This window comes from Mustela erminea, chromosome 9, assembly GCF_009829155.1.
Source record: "Mustela erminea isolate mMusErm1 chromosome 9, mMusErm1.Pri, whole genome shotgun sequence".
Classification (NCBI taxonomy): Eukaryota; Metazoa; Chordata; class Mammalia; order Carnivora; family Mustelidae; genus Mustela; species Mustela erminea.
The window spans coordinates 72,765,974-72,791,872 of record NC_045622.1 but is presented as its reverse complement, the minus strand read 5'-3'; the positions used below and the strand labels follow the sequence as shown (position 1 = coordinate 72,791,872).

Below are 25,899 nucleotides of genomic sequence, written 5' to 3'. Positions count from 1 at the left end.
AGTAGGCACTTTGTAAACATTTGTTAAGGGAGGGGAGCGGGAGAGCCTGTAGGCTGGACCATAAGCAAATTCTGCTAGAATGTGGAAGAAGAGATTATTATACGTGGAGTAAAGGAGTTTGGAAACGGAAAAACAAACAAACAAACAAAAACAAAGCAAAACAAAGAAAGCAGCCTATTGTGTGTTAGCCGTCTTTGTGTTTCTGCTCAACTTCCTGGGCAATGTCCTACTTTTGTTCCAGGCTTGCCTGTCATTCGCTGGGATGTGGGACTGAGACTGGCCAATGGAGGCCAGGCCCCCAAGACCTCTAGGACAGTCTCCGTTCTCTTTCCACATCTGTAGATGCACAAGGGCCACGGGGCACTGAGGCTCTAGGAAATGGTGGAAGGGAGGGAGTGTGGGTTCCCGCAGGCAAGAGTGTCTGCAAACAGCTAACCAGGCCGTAACAAGAGGGGGAAATTAGCCTCACGTTGTGTTAAGACAGTGAGATGTGAGGGGCGGTTACGAACGGGTGAATTCCCCGCAGCTGCACTACCGAACGGGCCACGTCCACGATGTCCCACTTCTCACTGCCCAGTGTCCAGCCCATCTGCTAAGTCACGGGGAGCATCCTCAGGAGTGTGCCTAACAGTTGTGCAAGGGATTAAATGCAGTCTCTGATGTGACTACACAGACATTTAGGGAAAGGAATGAGGTTCTGGCCTCACACTGTTAAGAGTCTCACTCCCCTGGCCCCGACAAACCTGGCCACTTCGCCCCCAAGCTATTGCCTTCTCCCAGCTCGGCTCGTCTCAAAGCCATCACCGTTAAGACGCCATGCCATCCTACTGCCTGAGCATCAGGCATCCAAGTGTCCTCCCTGCTGCCCACCCTACTCCCAGCACCACGGCTCTCCCGAGCCGGCCGATAACCTCCTAGTCACAGATCCTGTATCTCTTCAGTGGTCCTCTCCTCAGCTCCTGACGAGTGACTCCTTCCTCTTTGAACTCCATGCTGTCCTCCCCTCCAACCCCCTCCCTGGTCCCTCCCCCTCATCTCCAGCTCCCTAAATCCACGTTCTATAAGACTGTGTTCCGCTCCCTCCTCCCGCACATTTTCTTTGTTTGTGTGGGTTGTCGTCTTTGGTCTCTTCCTAGGATTGATTTTCCCATTTCAGGTGGACAACTCCCTGTTTCATTTGCATCTTGTTTTTCTACTTTTTTCCTGTGACAACCTCATCTATGTTCATGCCTCCCATGCATGCCATGATCTCTTTACAGCTGCCTTCCAGACTTTTCTACCGCACAGCCTGTGATACCTCAAACTTAGTAGCCCCCAACCACCAAACTCATCACCTGGTCTCTCCACAGTTTTCTTTACTCCTCAGAAGAGCATTGCCACCCTCTCATTCACTGGTCCAAAGTCATCGTTGACTTTCCCTTCTCTCCCTCCACATTCAATCAACAATCCGAGCCTTCATTACTTCTTGCCTAGGACATTGTTAAAAGCTTATCTCTAGGGGCACCTGGGTGGCTTGGTGGGATAAAGCCTCTGCCTTCAGCTCAGGTCGTAATCTCAGGGTCCTGGGACCGAGCCCTGCATTGGGCTCTCTGCTTGGCAGGGAGCCTGCTTCCTCCTCTCTCTCTGCCTGCCTCTCTGCCTACTTGTGATCTCTCTGTCAAATAAATAAAATCTTTAAAAAAAAAAAAAGCTTATCTCTAACATTCTCTGTCAGGTTCCAGTCAGAAAAACAGAAACTACACTAGGCTTTCTGGTTTTGTTTTGTTACTGTTTTTTAACAGAGAGAAAATAACAGAGGGAATTGACTAAGCAGGTGCTAATACTTTTCAAAAAGTAAAGAGGAGCACACTGATTTAGCACAGAGATGGGACCTGCAGGAAGCAGCCACAATGCCTGGGGCTGGAAAGAGATGGGAGCATCCTAATTCAGATGCCTCCGGGACAGGTATCCCCAGGCTGGGAGTCAGACCTCCCTGCAAAGAGCCTTGTCTGTTCTCACTGGGGCTTCTAAGGAAGAGGGAGGTGACTTGGAATGTGGGAGAAAAGCTAGACCCTGATTCCAACTGTCACCATCAGGGTGAAAGGCCACTTCACAACAACAACACTGAGAGGATGCGCTGGCAAGAGGAATGGAGTTAAGTCTCTTCTCCCCTCCTCCTCCTCTACTGGCAGAACGTAATGGAAACTCAGCTGACAAGGAAAACTATAGTTTTGAGAATCCTAGTCCCCAGACACGGGGTATGGAAGAGTGAATATGGCACATTTCCTTCCCTCTAGTCAATTTTCCAAAGATTTCTGAATGAATAGCATTTCTTGAGCATTTTTATGGGCCAAGTAGAATTCTAAGCACTTTCTATGTTATTATACATTTAATCCTCATCACAACTTTTGGAGGTATCTACTATACCACATCATACAAATGAGGAAACTGGAGCATTATAGAGGGAAGTCATTTGTTTAGAGGTAAAATGCACACATAACAGGCAATTCCAGGACTCAAACCCAGGGTGTCTAGTTATTAAACATCAACTCTCAAACTTTTTTTTTTTTTTTCAAACTTTCCCACCAACATAAACCTGAGGAAAACACCACAATGGAATGGTGGGGACAAGAGTCCCTACATAAATGATTCTCAAACTGTATCATGTATATGTAAGAATCACTTGGGGAGATAAACCGTAAGAGACTCTTAATCTCAGGAAACAAACTGAGGGCTGCTGGAGGGGAAGGGGGTGGGATGGAGTGGCTGGGGAATGGACATTGAGGGAATGGACATTGAGGAGGGTATGTGCTATGGTGAATGCTGTGAATTGCTGTGAATAAAAATATAAATGAATCATGGACCTATACCCCTGAAACAAATAATACATTGTATGTTTAAAAAAAAAGTCACGGGCGCCTGGGTGGCTCAGTGGGTTAAGCTGCTGCCTTCGGCTCAGGTCATGATCTCAGGGTCCTGGGATCGAGCCCGCATCAGGCTCTCTGCTCAGCAGGGAGCCTGCTTCCTCCTCTCTCTCTCTCTGCCTGCCTCTATGCCTACTTGTGATCTCTCTCTGTCAAATAAGTAAATAAAATCTTTAAAAAAAAAAAAAAACTTGTTAAAAAAAAAAGTCACTTGGGGAACCTGATAAAAACTGAGATTCCAAGACTCACTCAAGGAATCTGAATTTTATTTTATATTTTTAAGGATTTTATTTATTTGCCAGAGAGAGCAAGCAAGAGCGCGAGCAAACGCACAAGCAGGGGGAATGGCAGGCAAAGGGATGGCTGAGCAAGGAGCTGGTTGTGGGGCTCTATCCCTGGGTCCTGGAACCATGACCTGAGTCGAAGGCAGACGCTTAACCCACTGAGCCACCCAGGTGGTCCAGGAATTTGAATTTCAAACAAGTGATCCCCAGACACTACCCCCATCACTATCACAGGCCTGTTATTCTGATGTAAATCGTCTATGGACCCCAATTTGAGAGTAATTACTTGGCAGGAGTTGGTGATACTAGACAAGACGATGTAAAAAGACTCTTTACTGACAAGTGAGTAAAGAAATAGCTCCTTATTGCTCACTTAAATACAGCTCATTAGCTTAACATTCAGGGTCCCTGGAGATCTAGTCCAAATCAACGAGTCCAATTTACTGACCAAGCTCCCCACTTTAAACATCCTGAAGACCCAGCCTGTCATGGTTCTAACCATATTTTAAACTCTCCTATTGTCTTCACTACGTGAGAAGGCCTTTCACTTCCAACTCTGTATTTCCCAACTAAGTATCACTGAAAGACCCTTTCTAATGCCATATTGTCCATAAACACTTGACCACATCTACTGAGACTCTCTCCAAACTCTACACTCTAACAATATTTTATTTGTACCCCTCTTATGGCTTTTTATATTTTCTACATTATACTATAGGCTCATTTATCTTAGCTTTCCCTCGAGACTGCAAGCTCTGTGATTAGTATGCCCAATTACATGTTTTATGGTCAGAAAGACCTATCATGGTATGCAATATATATATATCTATGGAATAATTTAAATTAATGAAATGTGTTTTCCTTATTATATATCAATTGTAAAGGCTGGAATATAGTAGTTTGGAAGGTGTGAGGCAGGGTATTTGAATTTTAAACAAGTGAGCCCCTGCCCCATCCCTATAATTCTGATTAAATGGTGTATGGACCACAATTTGAGAATACTTGGTAGAGTTTGAAGAGAGAGAGAAAGGGAAAGGGTATAGCTTGAGAAAGTCCTTCTGTCCCCCCAGCTAAGAATCAGCCTTCAAACAATTATGATCACACCATATCCTGCTTAAAAACCATTCATTCATTCAATGAATTTAAATGTTTATTGAACACACACAATGTGTCAGACAGTATTTGAGGTGACTGGTGCTCTAGAGTGGTGACCCCATTTAGTATCTAAGTGACCCTGGAGAACACAGGAACTTCTTTAGGCTTTAGTTTCCTTATTTGCAAAGTCTCTATAGAGGAAAGAACAGATCCTTGAAAAACTGAAAGGTCAATGTGGTTAGAGTATAAAGTGTGGTCCAGAGTTAAGACTGGTAAACCAAGTAAGGTCGTATTATTCAATACTTCCAATTCAATTGGAGGTCATGATGAGAGCCTTTATCCCAAGAGCAACAGAACCTTAAGGAATGGTTTTCAGCAGGAAGGGGCCATGCCCAGGAGCATTTATATACAAACCAAGAGTTAAAAGTTGAATTCATTTTTCCTCCAGAATAAGGGAAATCAGCAATTACAATCATATCACTCCAATATTTTGAGGATTCTAAGTAAAAGCAGTAATTAATCTTTAAGACTTCCTCTGTTCAATTTTCTAAGTTTTTTAAGATGGAAAACTAAATTAGATCTTGCTTACTGGTGTTAACAGAGAGTTCAACTCATTCCTGGAACTGTGAATCAGTTTCTTTATGTCCTATATACACCTTTTCTCATTTTAAGATTCTAAAAGTGTTAAGTGTCAGAAATGAAATCTCAACTACAAAAAAAAAAATTTATTAAGTGTGAAAGCATAACAGGTACATCTATTTAAATATTTTTTACATATTTATAGATAAAACACGCAAATAATTTATCAAAAATTACAAGTTTAAAGAATAGTACTACTTTGAAACAACCAATAAAGTATTTGAAAATACCACATTTTATCCATAATTAATGAATATTATCTCCAAAAAAATGTAACTTGTGTTTTCTTGTGAAAAATATAAGTTTTTTTAGATGTCTGCCAAGATTGTTCAGGAACAGTCCATCTTGCTAAATCCAAAAGTGTAATGCCTTTATTGAGAACTTCTGTTTTTACCAAATAGCTTTAAAAAAAACCACCTGCATTTTCCTTTGGACTTAGGTGAACTCTGAATCAGCACTTCACTTGCAGACCAAAGGGCATCAACATAAACACAAGTAGGTCAGAGTGAGAGTCTGGGGTGGCTCTTCTTAAACGGAGCGAAGGACCTTCTCCTTCGCTGGGTGGAAGACCATGGTGTATTGTGACGTCCAGTCCACGGCACAGGGCTTCACCAAGCCAAAGCAGCCACACTGAAAGAAATCTGCGAGGTTCTGCGTGAACCCAAGGCTGCCAAGGAAGGAAGAGAACACATCTTACTACACTTCCTGTTTGGACATTCATTCAGACCAGAAACATTCACTGAGAATTTATAACAGACAAGGTGCTTTGAAGATCCTGAAGCAGGAATCCAGAGGTGAATCAGACAGTTCCCTGGCTTAGAGGACATTAAAACTGAAGCCTGCATCCATTTCCAGACCTCAGTCCTGACTGAGATTCCCTGGCTTCTGTCCAGCAACTTGATTTCCTTCTGAGTCCCCCACTCACTGGAATGGTGGGGCCATCAATAAGTGCTTTCCATTCCCACTGTCCTGATTCACATTTTGATGATCTCAAAGGCCAGATAGGCCCAAAGAATATAGTCAACAAACTGTTTTTTTTCTAAACTTTTTAAGTAAATAGGGCCCTGTCTCGATTCCTTGCAATTATTCTTTTTGTTTTGTTTTGTTTTGTTTTAATAGTCCAGAGGTCCTTCATCTTTTCTTAGACCTATTATACCAAGAATTCAGAGGGAATGGGTTCCAGCAGCTCAGGCTCCTTTCCATCAGTTCTTAGCAAGTGCAGCACTGGCTGGAGCAGGCTAGCCCTTCAGCTGAACCCAAGTACCTTTCTCCTTGGCATTCCTTCTTCTCATCAGTTTCCTCCACATGCTTCAGGAAGCTATCTTAGCTCTTTGAGTGCCTCAGAGCTCAGTACATACGTTAGTTCTCTTGGCAAGAATCTGGCCCTTGTGTGTGTACACGAACAGCCGGGGGACGCCGTAGACTCCTGCAGTTCTGCTGCGGTCACATTTGTTGGGCATCGCTTTCTGAATGGTCCCACTGCCTTGATGTCTACAGTAACACTTTTTTTTGCAGATTCGCATGTATGTGGCCAAAGGAACACCTCTGTGTTTTCTAAAAGGTCTAGAGAACATACAGTGGGTGTTTCTCCTTTTTCCCTTGGTGCTGGTCATTTTGGCAAACTGCTGGAAGGTGGCATTTCCAGCCAAAGGGAAAGAGCTCCTTCCCAATTAATCTTACCTATTGGACACTGTCTGGTCCTCCAAAAACCTTATCAAAACCCAACCCCCGGGCGCCTGGGTGGCTCGGTTGGTTGAGCAACTGCCTTCGGCTGAGGTCATGATCCCGGAGTCCTGGGATGGAGCCCGGCATCAGGATCCTTGTTCCACGGGGAGTCTGCTTCTTCCACTGACCTTCCCCCCTTCTCAGGCTCTCTCTCAAGTGGATAAATAAAATGTTTTTAAAAAAAACAAAACCTAACCCCCGATACACATTAGAATTTATTTGTGCATGAGGATGACTGGGCCATTGCCGCTGCTGGGAGAGCTGTCAGGATTGAATCATCAGCACTCCTCGACAGAGCGGCTCCAAAGCTAGTTAATGAGCAAAAGTTAACTTGGGCAGATTTTTGGAAGCAAGGCGCAAAGTAGCTCTTAGGCTTTCCCATTAGTTCCTCCAGCATATGTTGCCATTACTCAGTAATTCCCACACATGCCCCAGTTCTCTCAACTCAGGCCCTTCACTTGGGCTCTTAAGGGCTTGAAATCCCTGTCTGTCCTTCTCCATCAGGCCCCACCCCACGTCTTTCAAGGCTCAGCTGAAAATTCTACCTCGGTCACAAAAGGCTCTAGTGGAGTCAGTATTTATTCCTCGGGTCAACTACTGGGAAAGGGACTTTACTATCATTGCCAGTCTGAACTGATCGCCACAAGCTTGGCACCACCGGCCACCCTCCATCACCTTAGCCATCTCTTCCCAATTAAGTCAATTCCTCTCCTCTCTAAACACAGATCATAGTCCCTTCCAGGCTCTGATCTCCTTGTCTAACAGCCTAACAGTTTCATCTTGTACCACGAGTGTGCTTTAAAATAGACTGCTCATGAGATATGCAAGTGAGCGTTAAATCCCCCGAGGGCTCAGGGTGACCTCTGCAGCACTCCCAGCCTCCAAGACCCTGATATATATGACAGGAAGATAAGCTTCAAAGCCCAATCGTTCATATCATAGGATGACAGCCTTCCTACAAACACTCGCATTTTCAATTGAGGACAGGTTTTATATAACCGATGCTATGGAGAAATCACGCCCCAAACCTGAAGCAGCAGCTTCCGCCTGACACAGATGGGCTCGTTAAACACAAGGCTAAAAGAATTACGGGTGAGAGAAAGGCAGGTGGAAAATCTTGGCAAACCTCACAACCTAATACTTTCTGCAGAGAGCCCTGTGGCTGGAATTCTCAGCCACATGCTTGGTTATCTCACATTGACTTCATGCCAGCAAAACGCAATCTTGTGACCATGTGGTTTGACTGGAGAGATTCCCCACCTTGGCAAAACTTCAAAGTCACTTAACTATTTGTGCTGAGTCCAACAGACCAAGTCCCAAATTCTTAGCACCTGGGGGCTCATGACCTTACCACAAACCTCTTGTCACTAAGACTTCCAAGAAAGAAGAAGGTCAACTCCGCCAGACAGCAAGTTAGGGGAGAGCAGCTTGCCCAAGTGGTGGCAGGAAGCTGGCAAACCAATGACTAGACTAGCATCTTCCCCAGGATGCAGTGGCCAAAATAGATTTGACTTACTTGTATGGGGTCCTCCTGAGGGATAATGTCTGTTTCATATGCCTGCTTTGCTTCAGCAGGCTGGTTCTCTCGTGGGAGGTCAGGCCCAGGAAAGCAATCTGCAAAAGAAGATTGGAAGGTACATAAAAATTCCATTATGTTGAGGTTCTGTTGCTCTTAGTGCCATCTCAGGACAGCAGTAAACATTCAGTACATCCCTGAATACAGTATAACCTAGCCTTCTAACCAAGGATCATGGTGACGACAACAACTCAACAGCTCTAAATGAGACTTAAGTAAATCTAACAGCCGAGTTGTTTGTTTTTTTAAGTTTGTTTATTTTTCAGTAATCTCTACACCCAACGTGGGGCTTGGACTCACCACCCCGAGGTTGAGACACCTCACTCTTTCGACTGAGCCAGCCAGGTGCCCCTGAGCATTCATTTTTTTTTTTAATTTTTTATTTTTTATAAACATATGTTTTTATCCCCAGGGGTATAGGTCTGTGAATCACCAGGTTTACACACTTCACAGCACTCACCAAAGCACATACCCTCCCCAGTGTCCATAATCCCACCCCCTTCTCCCTGAGCATTCATTTTTTTGAGTGTCTGTTTTTATTAACATTCAACAAAGCACAGTCATGAAGTAATTGCTTTAGTAATTCAAGCCGTGGCCTACAAGCCTTTTTAGATTCTCAGCACAGGCAGCACGTAAGTTTTAGTTGAATAAAACTAAATAAGGTCAAGATTACTGCAAGGATCTCACCTTGTGTATGCTTCTTAGCATCTCTTTGGAAAGGACCAACTGAAAGAGTCAATCTGAAGTGAAGGATATTCAAATCCATAATTTGGGGAAGGGCAAGAGCTGAGGTAACTTAAAAACCCCCCAAATCATTAAAACCCTACTATTCACTGAGGGATTCCATTTAATCCTCAAAATAATTCAAATATCTAAGTCCTTATCTGTGAAACAGAGATTATCACACCATCCTCCCTCATCAGGTTGTTGAAGGATTTGACATAATACATTTAAAATACCCTGTCAAGAGGCTGTCAGAGGTGGAGTAACTGGTCCAAGGTCACACAGTTTAGAAAGTAGCAGAACTGAGACAGACACTTCAGTCAGTGTGAGAATAAAGTTCATGGTCCTTACCGGAGTCTGTGCTCTGTCTTATTACAGTCAAACCCGTGACTCACTAGAGCAGTCAGCAAATGAAAGGCTTCAAACAACTGAATTGTTTTATTAAGAAAACAACTTTACCATGAATTCCTCTATTTGAAACCCATCTAAAACTTTGAGTCCATTTTCTTGCCTTAGAAACTGTAAGAAATATTAACCTTTAAAAAGAAAAAAAAAAAAAAAACTGGGGATGCCTGGTTGGCTCAGTGGGTTAAGCCTCTGCCCTTGGCTCAGGTCATGATCTCAGAGTCCTGGGATCGAGCCTTACATCAGGCTCTCTGCTCGGCAGGGAGCCTGCTTCCCCCTTTCTCTCTCTCTGCCTGCCTCTCTGCCTACTTGGGATCTCTTTCTCTGTCAAATAAATAAATATAATCTTAAAAAAAACCACAACTAATATTATAGTCTCACATATATCTGTACTTGTCCTCAGAGTCCAGAAAAGAAGAAAGAATTAGAACTGAGGTCTCAAATCTTCGGTTCTATTTCTCATTCCCCTCACCAGCCACATGGCCAAAACAGGCACTTAACCTCTTAGGGGCTTAGTTTTCTCATCTATAAAATGGAGACACTGCTATGGAACAGTCTAGGACTCAACTCTTTTTTTTTTTTTTTGGAGATTTTATTTATTTGTCAGAGAAAGAGAGCACAAGCAGGAGGAGCAACAGGCAGAGGGAGAAGCAGGCTTCCCGTTGAGCAAGGAGCCTGATGCAAGACTCAATCCCAGGACCCTAGAATCATGACCTGAGCTGAAGGGAGACACTTAACCGACTGAGCCACCCAGGCATCCCTAGGACTCAACTCTTTGTCAGGAAAGAGACAGGAAGTGCTTTGGAATATGGAAAGCATATATAAATATTAGGTGTTTTAAGGTATTAACAATCATCGATACTCATTCCTCCTGCCTGAGTGTGTAGATACCAGAGAGGCAGGAGATGAAGATGAACATTCAGAAGCCTCAGTTCAGTGTTACCAGCTTCATTCCCTTCCTTGGCATTTCTCCCCTTTGTCTGTCTGTCTTTCTTTCTCCTTATTACTGTAGAATTGGTTACTTCCCTGTAAAAGTGGAATGCATTGTGCTTTTGATGAGTAATGCTCGAATTATCTGAGGTCTGACGGTAATTGGCTCAGACTGATCACGGCTGTCTGTTCCACGAGGGCAGGCCATAGCAACAACACGAATTAGGTTATGCTCAGAGGGAAGGCAGGCAGCAGGAAAAGGAGAGTAGCTTCACAGGAAGCTGAATGTGACTACTGCCCTGGAGCATGAACTTTCTAATGGCTGTGACCTTCCCTGGAAGTGTAATTACTGTGTCCACTGGTTGGTGATGGATCTTGCATTTCTCCCCCCTTCTATCCACTTAAGCACTGAGTAATGAACAGGATAACAAACAGGGTTGGAAAAAATGAGGGCAGAGAATCATCTCGCAACTGTTTCGAAGTATCTCACAATGCTGTTTGTATTTTATGTTTTCACATACTTTACAATTTAACTATATGATGAAAAAAGCCTTTGAAGAGGCTGTCAGAAGACCTAGGTCTCCAGTTCTGATTTCGCTACTCACTGAGTGACCCTGAGCAAGTCAATTCACCTCTCTGTAACTCTATCCATAAAATAAAAAGGTCAGATTAGATCATTCCTAGGGACGAGCTAACAACTTACTATTCTAACCTTTACACGATCCTATGAGTGTAGCACTATCAACTCCATTTTACACACAAGGAAATTGAAATTCAAGAGTCAAATGACATGGAAAATTGACATTCCAGAGTCAAATGACATGCCTACAACCAGAGAGAAAGCAACAGGGGTGGAACTAAGACCCCAAAACCTTCTGATTTAAAATTCAGTTTCGAACTTATTACAGGCTATTGGAAATTTTACTCAAATGCATTATAAAAAGAGAAATAAATACCTGAAAGAGTTGATTTAATAATAAAAATGTTGACCATGAGAAATGGAAAGCTGCTAGCATGAAGATATATAAAACCCAAGGGGAACAGGCCACAATCTGATTGAGGTAGGTCCATAGTCCATCTTCTCTGAATGTTGTGGCACAATGATTTGACCAATCTGTGAATTCACAAGAAATGGAACTCATTATTTAAAAAGGCAACAAACTAGTGATCATTCTTCAAGAAGATAAAATCGCTGCACTTTTATTCAGGGAGAAGAGAAAGTAAGACATGGTAACACAGACTAGAACCCAACTTTAAAAATTTATTTTCCAAATGCCAGCTTAACTAACAAAGATGATAAATTAGTACCTCACTGCTCATGAAGACTATGACAGCATTGCATTGGTGGTTGGTAGGCAAGGAATAAAGGTAAAAAAGGTCTGTAACACCACCACTAAAACCATCATCTATTCAGCATAAAATAAACTGGCTTGAAGTTAACTCTTCAAGGACTTGATAATGGAGAACAGCTGTGTTTAATAAATATCTGCTTAGAAAACTCTTCATATTGTCCAGGATACACAGCAAGAGATGAGTCTGTAAGGGTTCAGATAGATCCACAGGCCACTGCTGTAGGCACAAGAAATCCCATGAGCACCCAGATACCACTGGAACACGACCTAACAGCTTGAGGGTATTGGGGGTACAGAAATACCATGATGCACTGGCACCATGATTCGTAGGGGGAGAAAGTTCAGGTAAGGGAATCATGAGAGACGCCCTAGGAAAAGGCAGAACTTCACCATGGCCCTCGTGACCCCATAAGCCATGCAGCTAAGGATAGCAGTAAGGAGAATGTAGGTAAGCAGCAGCAGGAACAAGGGAACAAGTCTGCAAGATTTTGTAAAGCCAATGACTTGTGTAGGCACCAGGACTGTGTATTAAGGGCAAATCATTTTTGAAATAAGAACTCTGCAAACTTGGGGTGCCTGGGTGGCTCAGTTGGTTAAGCAACTGCCTTCAGCTCAGGTCATGATCCTGGAGTCTCAGGATCAAGTCCTGCATTAGGCTCCCAGCTCCATGGGGAATCTGCTTCTCCTTCTGACCTTCTCCCCTTTCATGCTCTCTCTCATTGTCTCTCAAAAAAAAAGAGAAGAGAAAAGAAAAAAAAATCTTAAAAAAAAATAAATAAAAGAACTCTGCAAATTTGCACCTTGAGGTTTCATAAATGCCTCCAACAATTTGATAAGTAGTTTCGGACATTTTCCCAAAGCAGCACTTAAGAGCTCCTAGGATGGAAAGAAAATGAATCCCTAACTTTACTACTACCCATCTTAAAAATTTTAGTCTTAAAAATTTTTATAATTTTATATTATATGTGTGTGTGTGTGTGTGTGTGTGTGTGTGTGTGTGTGTATTAGTCTTAAAATCTATTTTTCGCCCTTTTGAGTCTCATTTGGTTCCTAATCATTTTTCATGACTATATGTCACAAGCATTCTAAGGGCAATCATCACAGAGTAACGATCAAGGCAACAAGTTAAGGCAAATTATGCTCTCTTTTCGAGCTGCTCAAAGATGCGATCCGTGCACCTGATATGACAAAAAAAAAAAAAAAAAAAAGAATGTAATTCCCAACAGCAGGTAGAGGAAACAGCTGCTGCATGGAAAAGAATACCTACTTTCTTTGAGCTTATGGATTTCTACTGCTCTCTTCTGGGAATTTTTTGAATAATACAGCATGACCTCAAACTGAAATTTTCATAGGATTGACTTTAGAATTAATGTCAAAGATATGGCTACAAATGGGACATACATTATCTTATACACTATAAAACTTTCATATGTAATAATAATACATTCTTATCAGGTGGTCATTGGCTAATGACAGGGGACTCCTACTGTTCCCAGCTAATCATTTTCGTCTTTAGATATCTCTGAGAGTTATGTTCTTTCTAACAATGATCTAAAATCTTTCAGGGTGCCTGGTGGCTCAGTTGGTTGGGTGTCTGCCTTTGGCTCAGGTCATGATCCCAGGTGCTGGAATTGAGCTCTGCGTCGGGTTCCCTGCTTAGTGGGGAGTCTGCTTCTCCCTTTGCCTCCTTCTCTCTCTCTCTCATGAATAAATAAATAAAATCTTTAACACAAAATGAAATAAATTTAAAACAAAATCTTTCTCCCTGTAACATGTAGGAGACTGACACTTCTGAGTATCCACCCTGCGAGCAGACCTCACGGAAGATGAAATAGATGTAGCTACTTCTGCAGGGAACCCAAAGCAGCTGCCACTGGCTCACACGAGGAGGGCGCACGTCAAGGCCCTAAAAATAGGAATTTCCATGGAAAACCACGAGGGTGGGATGATAGTGAGACCTCGCTAGAAAAGTGAAGCACAAGTTCATTTCTTCCATCTGTGAAATAATGATAAATACTACAATGTCCTCATTCTGTGTAAAGAAATACTGTCTGAATACCAATGGGGTAAAAGTAACCAAATACGTTCAGCTAGCCTACATGGTTAAAAGCGAATATAAAATGTGACCGTTTGGATCAGAGCCAGGGAATAAAAACAAAGTAGAGGGAAGGACCAATGCATGTAATAAGAAAGCAACTTGGAAAGAACTAAAGTGATGGAAAATTACTTCTGTCCTTATCAATACAGTCTTATGCTAGACACAGACACCAAACAAAGGTGACTATTTTTAGTGAAGAGAGAAGCAGGAGGGACAAGAGTGGTGTAAAATCTGGCTCATGTCCCTTAGGATCAAGTCCAAGGGACAAGTTGGTCCATAGGCCAGCTTAAAAGGGTTTTCCAGGAATATGTTTTATTGTTAGGTCTTAAAAGGGCAGTTCTTTCAATAGGACTGTCAAGAAATCTTTCATTTCTTACACCACAGGACATAATTTAAGAGGTTTTTGGATTCCAATCTCAGGATTACTGATGGCCTTTGATAAGAAATGAGACCAGAGATCACAACCTTCTGACTATTTGCTCCATTTGAGATGGTGATGGTCACATTGAGCTACAAAAGCAGTTCCCTACTGATCACAGACATCCAAGGTGTCAGAGGGGAAAGGAGCCAACAAGGTAATTGAAGCCCTCTCCATGCCTATGCTGTGGCAAAAAAGACACCATTTCACATAGATATTAAGAATCTCGAAAAATGAAACCCCAAACAAACCAAAACTTGTAATACTGGATGTTTCTGGGGAAGGGGATTGGGAGGCTTAGGGACAGAGTAGGAAGATTTCTTTTTCAAGAACTAAACAAGATTTAAAGAAAACTGGAGGAAGAAATTTAAAGAAAACAGGGGGAAGGGGAAGGTAGGGAGGGGTGGTACTTGGGATGTTAAGGAAAAAAGGAAATAAAGTAGAAAAAACATTCCTAACATCTTCCTGCATCATTCCACATTTCAGCTCAGGAAATAAACTTGTGTTCTATAGGCAAAATCTAAGACCTGAGCATGAATATAACAGGAGGCTGGGTGGAAACAGATTCGTAGTGAGGCCAGATTCTCCCAAAGTCTTCAAAATAAATAAATAACAAACAAGACCAAAATAAACTACAAGAGCTATAGGTTTTCCCAGTTAGGTAACCTACTCCAAGGTTTGCGAAGCATAGCCATACAATTGGTGAGAGTGAACCCAAATCCTTCTTGCTTCAACTTAAACCCTGCTCTTCTTGGTTAATCACCTTGGAATAGCCGGATGTCACTCCCTACATGAGCTCCCTCCATGTGTGTTTACACTGCTACTGAGAAATTACTTTCCCTTCTCAGGGATGCAGAATAAATGGTCTAAGGTTTTCTTCCAAGTCATGATTTCCAAACTTGCAATGACTATTAGTTGTCCCATTAGCTCTGTGACTTGACATTTACCAAATAGCACGGGTGGTCAGACTTTTGTTCCTTCTCTACTGTGGTCACTTCCGCCCACCCTTAACCTCTCCACCGCCAACCTGTCCTTTTTCCTCTTTTATTTACTTCTCACTTCCCTAGCTTTGTTCCTGAACAGCTAATTTTTCTTCATTTCACTAGGTGATCAATCTACACTTTGCCTTAAATGAATTTGTATTGTTGACCACTTCTCAAATTCACCAAGGTCACTTTAGGAGAGGTCCAATCTCTCTTTTTTTTTTTTTTTTAAGATTTTTTATTTATTTATTTGACAGAGAGAGATCACAAGCAGGCAGAGAGACAGGCAGAGAGAGAGGAGGAAGCAGGCTTCCTGCTGAGCAGAGAGCCCGATGCAGGACTCGATCCCAGGACCCTTAGATCATGACCTGAGCCAAAGGCAGCGGCTTAACCCACTGAGCCACCCAGGTGCCCCAAGGAGAGGTCCAATCTCTTGCCAAGTGCTAACAACTAATCGCTCTGAGCATTTCTTGAAGCTTCCCAATGCTGAGTCTCGGAGGCAGCCCTTTCATTTTTATTTGGAGTATGGTTTATCGTCACCGAGTCAGAATGCGATACACAAGAATTTACCAAGAAAAGTGTGTGTGGGTATGAGTTCATGAGCTTGTTTTAAGAAAAACTTATACTTACAGATGAAAGATTCATATATAATCCAGTCACAAACGATGGAAAGAAAAAGTAAGAAGAATATGTAATAGCGATGGTTGCCAAAACCTACATCAAAAAGAAAAACCATAGTTAATACTTTCTTACAATGATTTTCCATATCAAAACCTTATTAGCCACTTTCTTGTCAAAAGCCTTCACTAAAGTAAAAAATAAATAAGCTTATGCTTTGCTTTTAAATACCATTAAACCAAAACCAAACAGCTCTGATATGTCATGGGCAACTGTCCATGTTAACTGAACTAATATTTATTTGTTGCTTACCTAAAAGACATCGTTTTCTGGACAGAACAAGATCTACTACACACATGTAGCACTAGGAGGGCCTACGACTATGCTAGAGCAAGGGGAGACAGCAGCACTTTGGGCAGACATACCCTATTCCTTCCTTCCACGTGATGAGTTTAAGAAGTGCAATTTCGGAACATCAGAGATCCACTGGATCAGGGGAATACAGAAAATGAATCTGAAGAGCAGCAGATAGATATGTTGCAGGAGACTAAACACAGGAGAAGAGGGGCAACCTGCAGCCTGAGAAAGGTCTACAGAAGTGAAGTAGGGGCAAGAGGGCCAAGCAACCAAGCTCCACTCTCGTGTATGTTGCTCTCTTGATGCTGCAGTTGGGAGCACGCTGATGCTAATCACACTAAATTACTACCACGTCCCCAGTTCTCTGAAGGAAGCACAGTCCAGGAGGAGGAATGCCCACTGCAATGGAGAGACCTAGGTTCACAGATCAGCAGCTGTGTGAATGTAGGCAAGTCATTTAACTTCTCTGGTCTAGTGTTCTTGCTTTTAATATGGGGATAAGATCTCTTCTGTCTGCTTCATAGGCCTATGGCAACCAAACAAGAGGATGCCCGTGAGATCACTATGTCGAATGCATGTAATCAAAATATATGGGCTCATGACTGTTGTTTTCCCACTTCCATTCAAAGCTACCTGCTATAATGCTAGCCATCCCCTCTTTACAGTGGGATGGCGTCTATGAAGCTTGGGGCCCTAAGAATTACCTCTTCACCTATTCTCTAGGAATACAAGAGAACATCAAAATGCACCAAAGAAACCTAACTGTGAAGCAGCCTTTTGTTCAGGATTTTAAAAGCATTTCCTCTGCTGGAGACAAACGACCATAGTTCCTCTGCAGTTCCTCATAACAAACCCCTGGTTTTTATGGGGCCAGGACAAGGAACAGTCCTCAACACCTCTGGGTCTGGCTTCTACCTGAGCTTTGAAGGAGGCAAGTGGAGGAGTAAAGGAGAGACTCAAGTCACAAAACATGCTAAGAACCTGGTAATTTGGTATAGAAGACGTATTCCTAAAACAACCTCAAGCAAATAATTTACCTTTAATATTTTTTCACGTCTAAAACAGAGCTAGTAATACCAACCTCGGGATGTGCCCTGATGATCAAATAGGATACTATATTCAAAAGTGCTTTATAAACTCTAAAATACTATACAAACCACATTAATTATTATCAACATGGACAGTTTTCCAAGAGCATTACACCATGAAAGGATTCTCAATAAGGAAGAGCCACAAAATGGACCCTTTAGATGCCCTTCTACTTTTTTCTATGAATCACACACACATAGCTAAATATATGCTTAACTTCATAGGGTTAACTAAAAAAATACCATCTCTCACCTATGCACCGTCCAGTCCACAGACAATGCTGATCATATCGAGCGACACAGGAGTTACACACGTGGCAATGAAGTGACCTTAAAGGCTTCCTTATCTAAGTGGGCAATTAAGACAGGTCTAAGCAAAAATATCAGTGTCTTAAAGTGGTAACAAATCACAAGCAAAATCTTACTCCTAAATCCTAAAGACAAAGGCACAGATAATCCTAAGTAGACCCTCAGTTCATGTTGAGGCTCTGGAATGCCTTATTAATATTTACTTCCAGATATCTATTTTGATTAGGCCATCACTAAAAGGGATTTGACTTCCAGAGCCCTTTCACACTGATGAAAGGGAAGTGAGGGAGCACTGGGAAGGGAAGGGCAGCAGAATGAGCACTGGATTAAGAAAAAGGAAAAAGGAAATGCAAGTTACATTTCCAGCTCTGCCAATAATTTGGGGGAAGTTACTTCCTCCCTCTAGGCCTTGATTCTCAACTGCAAAATGAGAGGTTTCACTAAGTGGTTTCTAGGGTCATCATGAGCCTGTGAGTTGAAGTTAGTTCTACTATATGCTTCGTGGTAGAAAAAGGCAATCCAAACATACTACAGATCATTCAGAGAGATTTAACCACAGGCAACTTGAAGAAACTATAAACACTCCCTCATACACTCAAGGCAGAAAACTATTCTAATAGTAATATAAAATTGGAAGCTGGTAAAAATGCAGATGTACAAATACACCATGAAGATTTAATGAAGGCTTACATGAGAAATGTTACCAAGAATTTGCTTTCTTACTACAGTGGGGAAAGAAAAAAAGACTCACAAGACATGATGTACAAAATGTTCTGAAGTCCAGACAGCCAGTCTCTGCAAGGGTGATGATATTCTGAAAGGCATGAAATTTGACCTTATGATTACGTGTTACTAGGGAATGTATAATGCATGTTATAGACCATTCTCCCAGCTCTCTCTCCAAACTGAGGCAGCCAGAAAAGCAATCTGGAATACCTGCCACAAAATCATCCTGTACCTGAAAATAATGTGACTTTTCAAGGCTGCACTTTCAAGCACAGCCAATAAATTAGAAAGCACAAAATTACACCTCCCCTTCTCTCCATGAATGGCAAGCATCCCCGACTTATAATCTGTTAGAGAAAAAGACATATACATATATACACTTATAAAAAAGAAACAAAACTCATCAGTAGACATCAGAACTGATGGTTATAAGCACCATGGCTTATCTTTCAGGAACACTGGATAGAAGTAACACAAACAATGATACTCTTCCCGACTTCTAAACATTCACAAGCAAAGGAAGCCATGCAGGTTAACTGACAGCTTCACATCTAAGGAAGAGAAGGGCATCTCTTGTCATTGAGGACTCCCCCCTTGCCCCTGCCTACTTACTCTCCATGTATTAAATTGGGAGAACTTAAGCTAAATGATCATTATCTATATGTTACTGTAAAGAAAATGAGATCAGGTTTGCTGACAGAAATTACATTTGAAAAAGTCTTGGTGGGTATGACTTTAAGAGAAAATAAAAATATTTTTTAAGACTTTTACATAAATAAATGAAAGCACGACCTGGAGAAATCTCAACTTTGTTGATTTATGTCGCATCTATTACTTGCCAGGCACTAGAGATGCAGCCATGACAAACATCAACATTGCTATGAACTTCTTATTTAAAAAAAAAAATAAAAAAGGTAACATTGTAAAGAAAGCTCACCGTTTTCCTTTCTTCTTCAGAAGCTTTAGTGAAGCCTGGATCAGTTGCCCAAGTCTTGTAGAAAAAGTAGAGGAAGCCTATTATGCTGAGAAGGAAAGCAAAATAGAAAGGGCTGCCTGCTCGATGTGAAAGCCACGTTAAGGAATGTATCAACTTCCACTAAGAACGGCATGATTATGACATAAGCAAATTCCATCACTGGTGCCTGAAAATCTCTCTGCATTCTATCCTCACTTTCTGTTACATATACATATCCCTGCCCCGAGGCCTGGCCCCATCCTATGTTCTAATACTACAGGAATTTGTTCATAGTTGCTAATAATTACTCCCTCCCGATTAGTTGAAACTCATGAACTATTGATAGGAATAATTGTAATGTATGAGGAAAATCCTGAGGACTGAAAAACATTTCAGATCCAATAAGTTAATCTCTCATGGTATAACTATAGCTCTCCTGTAAGTATCAAAAAGAATATTTATTGATCATTTAAACAAAATCAAAGAAAAAAACTCCTTGATTCAGAGATTCCAACTAAAAATATTTCTTTAGGGACACCTGGGTGGCTCAGTCGGTTAAGCAGCTGCCTTCGGCTCAGGTCATGATCCCAGCGTCCTGGGATTGAGTCCCACATCGGGCTCCTTGCTCAGTGGGGAGCCTGTTTCTCCCTCTGCCTCTGCTGCCACTCTGTCTGCCTGTGCTCGCTCTTCCCCCCCCCCGATAAATAAATAAAATCTTTAAAAAAAAATTTTTTTTATATATTAGATAAATGCTTGCAAAAATTTCCTAATGGAAAGTTTAATAATGAATCCCTGTATTAGGTTGTATTAATTTAGAAATACACAAAAAAATTTGCTCTCTGTGCAAGGTAATTACAAATCAAATGCTATTTTGGGAAAAGAACATATTACAGACACATTAAGCTAAAAAGTATTTCAAGGATAAACATTACCCATTTTGAAATGGTACAAATTCCTTGTATAAAAAGCAAAATTTTGCTCTTTAGGGAAAGATGAATGAAGATGCACCAAGTAATAAGCCAATACACCAGTAGTAAACCATTTCTCCTTGCCCAATTTAAATCATCATCGACACAGTAACTGTATCTGCCTTCCAAGGTATTATCAAGCTTTTTAAAAAGATTTTATTTATTTATTTCAAGGGGGAGAGAGAGAGAATGAGTAAGCACTAGTGGGGGTCGAGGGAGGAGGGCAGAGGGAGTGGGAGAAGCAGACGCCTGGGTGAGCAGGAAGCCTGAGACAGGGCTCGATCCCAGGACCCTGAGATCATAACCTGAGCTGAAGGCAGACACTTAACCAAATGAGCCACCCAGGCACCCCTCAAGCTGTCCTGTGCCAAACTTTGGAGTGGAAAAGATGGCCATAAAATAGACTCTAACCCTTGCTATTTAAAGTGTGGTCCATAGACCCACAGCAATGGCTTTCCCTGGGAGCTTGTTAGAAAGGCACTCGAGCTTCAGACCTCAGCTGCAGATTTGCAGAATCAGATTCTGGATTTTAACAAGATCCTTAGGGGGTCCACATGCACAGAACAGTTCGAGAAGCACTGCTTCAAGCCACAAAACCCAGCAGCAACCACATCTGGTTGCGGTAGGCAGGAACAAACTTTGGTGGTTAAATGTATCCGTTTGTCTGCAGAAGGGCCTGGCTTTAAGAAAGAGATAGGATCTGGAAGAGTTGCGTGAAGTGGGATTCTGACAAATAAAGTTTACTTAGAATGAATTAACAGCATTGTTTCAGAGTACATAAGTCAAGACCTTTAGTTACAGAAACACATCCAGCTTTCTTCCCACTGAACTTTGATCGGCACACATGACACATTCTCAAAAATACATTCAGCTGAAGCATAGGATTCCGTATACGGACCTGACTGAACTCTGGGCTCCTGTTCTGAATAACTTTCAGAACAAACAGCAGGAGAATCACTGGAGCCTCTCTCTCCAAGTAAAATGAATGTGTTCTATCCCCTCACATAAAAGCCAGATGTTCCTTGCTTCCATGCCCTTGCTTTGTGTGGTTCATTAACCTCAAATGCTCCCCACTGTCCCCAGCTACTTCCAAAAGCACCCTTTGAGGATGTCCAAGCCCTAACTGCCTTCAAGACCTAACACACTCTCCTTTCCCTTGAAGGTCTTTCTTGATTGCCTACAGAGAAGAATTCTTGCCCTTCCCTGAATCTAAAGATGCCTGTTCTGTGGTACTCAGACCTTATACACACCTCAGCCTTGTCAGTTAGCCGGTGACTCTTGGCAGTTAAAAAGTCTCTCAATATGGAAATGAAATTTGCCTTTCTGTAACTTGGACTGTTTTTCATTCCTTAGATCCTTTAGTTTTACACTACAGATCTACACTACAGCTGTCCTTCGATCTATACCCTACAGAAGCTTACTCCTCCTTTGTTCAATACAGTTTTATTCAATGTCCATTCCATACAATGCATTGGCTTCCGAGTGACAGACTTCCGAACACATGATACCGGATGGCAGCACTCACACCTCCAGGATAAGCAGCAACCTTGTTCCTTGTACAGCAACAGTCTTCTGGTCATGTTTTGCTTTACGCTGTTTGTCCATGTCTCCCTCAAAAGAACAGAATTCCACACAGAGCAAACACACTTCAGGGTTGTCCTGACCAGTGCTAGGGACAGTGCGACTGTTGTTGTCCTTTGCAGGGACACTCACATCCTTGTACTATTTATTACTGGAGAACACAGCAGCTTCCTTGGCAGCTAGGTCACTCCCTACATGGGGCTTTTAGTCAAAGCTCTTACTCTTTCACCTGATCTGAAGCTGGGTCATTCCTTCCACAACAAGTCAGAGGCATAGACAACATTCTGTGCGTCACCATTTCTGGGTCTTAATCTTACCTCCAAATGCATCAGTAAGGTCCTATTTTTTCCATTTGATCCTGCTTCATAAAAGCCATATACATTAATGCTGAACATATAAAAGGCACCAAAAGGAAGTGATCTTCTGAGGAACCAACCTAGAGCTTCCCTTAAAATTAATTTCAACATGCAGCCTTCCACTCAGATTTTATTCATAAGAGTAATTAATAATGAAGTAAGTATTATTTAGAAAATGCCGATTACGCAATGGGGTCAGCATTTTACAGACATCACAGCACAGTAATCCTTGCAGCCATCCCATGAACTTGGTACTCTTATTCTTCAGGAATTTTTTTAATGGCAAAACTGAGATTCAGAGAAATTAAATAATGTGCCCAATGGTACATGATGAGTCAGAAAAAGAACCAAACTCAAACTCATTCTGTCTGATTCCAAAGACAGTACTCCTTCCACAGTGCCCCAGACACTTCCCCATAATGGACTGTGAGAGGGGACACTCCCTCACGATCCAGACTTGGCATTCTGAGACAAGATCAGTCTAACTAGTCAGGATGGGTCTTTACAGGGTAGCACAGTCAAGTCATACCCAGAGCAGTTTCAAACAGCATTTAATATTCAGCTCTCAAAACACTGATCTGCGGGCAAAGTCTGCCACCTACTGACTGACACTCACCAGTAGCAGGTTCACACTGGCATGTGGATCAAAGGGCTTTTGGCGGCACAGGCAAGGAAAATATCCCATCCTGTCCACTCTGACATCCTAAGAATCTGTCTAGTTTGGAAATCAATTCTTCTGATTAATGGCATCGTCACAGATGGTGAACTGCTTGTAATGAAACTCACCTGAACACTAAGTTCTGTAGTTGAGACTCTCAAACTACAGTGGAGCCACATTCTTATTGATATTACTTCAGCAAAGTTGAAATAATTCAATATAAACAGTATCTCACTTTTTGTGCCAAAAGCGAAATACTGTGAATTGCTCAAATTTTGAAAATTCATCAAGAAACACAATTTTAAAACTGTGTTTACTCCACCGCTACTTGGGCTGGTAAGCAAAAATGCCAGCCACCCCTTAGAATGATGTCAATTATCCTAGAATTTACCAGTCTTGGGATTTCTCCAAGTGATTCTGGGTGTATATTGTGCTATTGTTTAATACACTCATTTCTTATAATGTATTTTTATATTACATAATATCATCCAAGCCTCCATTAAGCAGTGGTCAGGAGACTAGTGCTTACAAAGCTGCCCCCACATTAGTAATCATGAGACAAAGGCTATATGTAATAACTTCTTTGATAAAAGCCAAATGAACTCCACGGTATGCTGTACCACTCATTTACATTAAAGGAATCTGAAGAATATTAGAGATAAGGCTCAGAAACAAAAAGCATCATTGAAGTATAAACATACTATGATGAAAGGAAACGTATGCACACTGAGAACTCATCTGCCTCTCTCGTTTCATATTGATTCCCATGGAAAAAATATTCCTGAATTGAGTCTATGCATCTCTCTCACAAACACCATTCTTTCTTTTCAAAGATGCCATTACCAGAAAGAGACAACACAGAAGCTGAAGGAGTATGTTTATAGGTACATTACTATCTATCACATTCCTTCTTCCCCTACCCTATAAAGAAAGCAAGGTTATAATGACTTCCTAGTCTCTGCAGGGGAAATAGGAACCTGGAAAGAGGTGGGAAGATAAAAATCAGACAAAAATACCTCCCTCCTACTGAGAGCTATACATAGCTGTAAACCAGGAAGTATGCCCTATCTCCACTTCTACGTGACTAGGCTCAGTCAACCCCAAGAGCACAACACACCCCCGAGCTGGCCTTGGCCTGAGCCCAGCTCCTCAACAGATAAACCTATTCCTTAGAGGAGTTCTTTTGGTTTGAAAACAGCTGTCATCTGTTAGCAGGCCATGAAAGAATTAAGTGCACTGTGACCAGCATTTTTTAAAAAGGAAATAGAACATCATAAAGTAACAAAATTTCAGAGTAAAGCACGTATCAGGAATATCAATTTTCTGTTTCACGTACATTTTGGGTGGCAATGTAAATGTATTTTTAGTGTGGATTGAGAATCACGGCTATAGACGGCAACACTGTGCTGACCACAGCTGAGGAGGACACGTTTCCCCAAATACCCCTCCCATACAGGCCATCTTGATACCCAGAAGATTTATTAATCAACTGTCACTGCGAACCAAGTTAAAAGAACCATCTGACCTTGAAGAGAGTATCTCAAGGCAATACAACAAATGTTTACGGGTCCAAGTAAAATAATAATTCATTCTACTGTTTCTTTCCTGTGAGTAATGAATACTAGACCCCTACCGGTTCCATGGTGTGCTCTAAGATTATTTCCAGAACTGAGAAGATTTTCAACACTACACCTCATCAACCAGAATAATTAAAATGACTACAAATAGGAGTTGCATTCCCTGGATCTCTCCTATTATCTAAATTTCTAACACTGGCATTACTACTGTTGAAAGGCAAAATGAGATAAACATTTAAATTTCAGCTTTAAGGATATGAGGAAAGAATAAGGTGAACCAAGTCACAAATATCCAAAAAATGGAACTTAGCAGGAAGACCGTTGGTAAGTATATGAAGCTCTTATACCCGACCAAGAACCTGAAAGAGAAAGGGATATACACAGGATATTAGTGAAAATAAGTATGGTCCATATTAATTTTAGTTCTACGTCCAGTTAAATAACAGTAATAATAACAATCCCCTCAAGTAACGGCAGCAAGCAATGGCTTTCAGCACCCAGCACTTCCAGTGTGAAACTTCCCACCCAGTAACTGAGCGTTTGCTGCCACCTCACCCCATTTTCCATGAGAAAAGTAAAGCAGAGATGCACGTTCTAGTTCTTGTAACTAACTTCTACAGGATTTCATTCCCCGTAACTTTCTATTTGCAATGATTCTTCAGTTCTATTGTGACGTATCACACATGTATTTCTTTTTGGTATTTCATATTTTCAAATGTTCCAAAATGCAAAAATTGTAAATACTTGGGAAATTCACCTTCATGTTTAATATGCTTCCTTCTGGAGGACAGGAGCCTATTTTTAAAAACAAAACAGATGCACACAACCCTAAGCAGTTTCATCCCACAACCAGCCTGAGAAGCAGACAAGCCACATAAAAAGATCTATAAAGGCTAAAAGTGGCACCAGTGGTCAGAACGCAAACGCTCTTGCTTGGGTAACAAGCAACAAGAAAGGCTACATATCACTTACTCAACTGTTGCTATTGGAGTTTCAAAAGGAAAAAAATCTGTCTTTTGTGTTAAATACTCAATATACTAAATCTGTGCATAAACAGAGTTTACCTGGATCTGTTTTACAATGTTATACCAGGAAAAAAAAATGGTTGATGACAGGTAGGAAAAGGACTTTTTAAAAAGCTCTCAAAATATGAGCATCATCGTGATAAAATATTTCAGAAAAACTAAAGATCCCAAACTTCAGGCACATAAAATGCTGCCAGAATAGGCCAAACGGAGCCCATGGAACCTCCACAGCATGACCTGAGATCCTGCAGCACGAATGTGTTTGATGTTTGACTGAATTAAGCAGTGCAGTGAACTACCTAATTTGTAAGTCTGCGACCATGACCTACCTACTTCTAACAGGCACCACAGAGCAGCCTGGATTGATAAGCAACTGCCCCTGGAGCCTAAATAGTAGTAGAAGTTTGCAGCTGCCTATGCTCCATGAAACTGGGTCTCTACAGAAGAATAAGTCAGAAATAAAAGCAGGATGGATAAAGGTGCCATATACATTTGTCTCCCATTTGAACTGTATCCATATGCCAAGCCTAGCTTATGAAGACCTCGACAC

The 25,899-nt window shown here is 41.6% G+C and overlaps 1 protein-coding gene across 2 annotated transcripts in view; it reads right to left on the bottom strand.

The window, feature by feature from the left end:
- Positions 1-4,995: 4,995 nt before the first annotated feature.
- ZDHHC13 (zinc finger DHHC-type palmitoyltransferase 13) overlaps positions 4,996-25,899 on the bottom strand; it is a 47,948-nt gene continuing 27,044 nt past the window's right edge. For both annotated transcript variants that reach the window (XM_032358558.1, XM_032358559.1), the window contains exons 10-17: positions 24,583-24,683; positions 19,167-19,291; positions 18,255-18,317; positions 17,448-17,541; positions 15,762-15,845; positions 11,237-11,394; positions 8,163-8,260; positions 4,996-5,588 (exon numbers count right to left, since the gene is read on the bottom strand). In XM_032358558.1, coding sequence (XP_032214449.1) covers positions 5,450-5,588; positions 8,163-8,260; positions 11,237-11,394; positions 15,762-15,845; positions 17,448-17,541; positions 18,255-18,317; positions 19,167-19,291; positions 24,583-24,683 — 862 coding nt within the window. In that variant the 3' untranslated portion in view covers positions 4,996-5,449. The remainder of the gene's footprint in view (positions 5,589-8,162; positions 8,261-11,236; positions 11,395-15,761; positions 15,846-17,447; positions 17,542-18,254; positions 18,318-19,166; positions 19,292-24,582; positions 24,684-25,899) is intronic.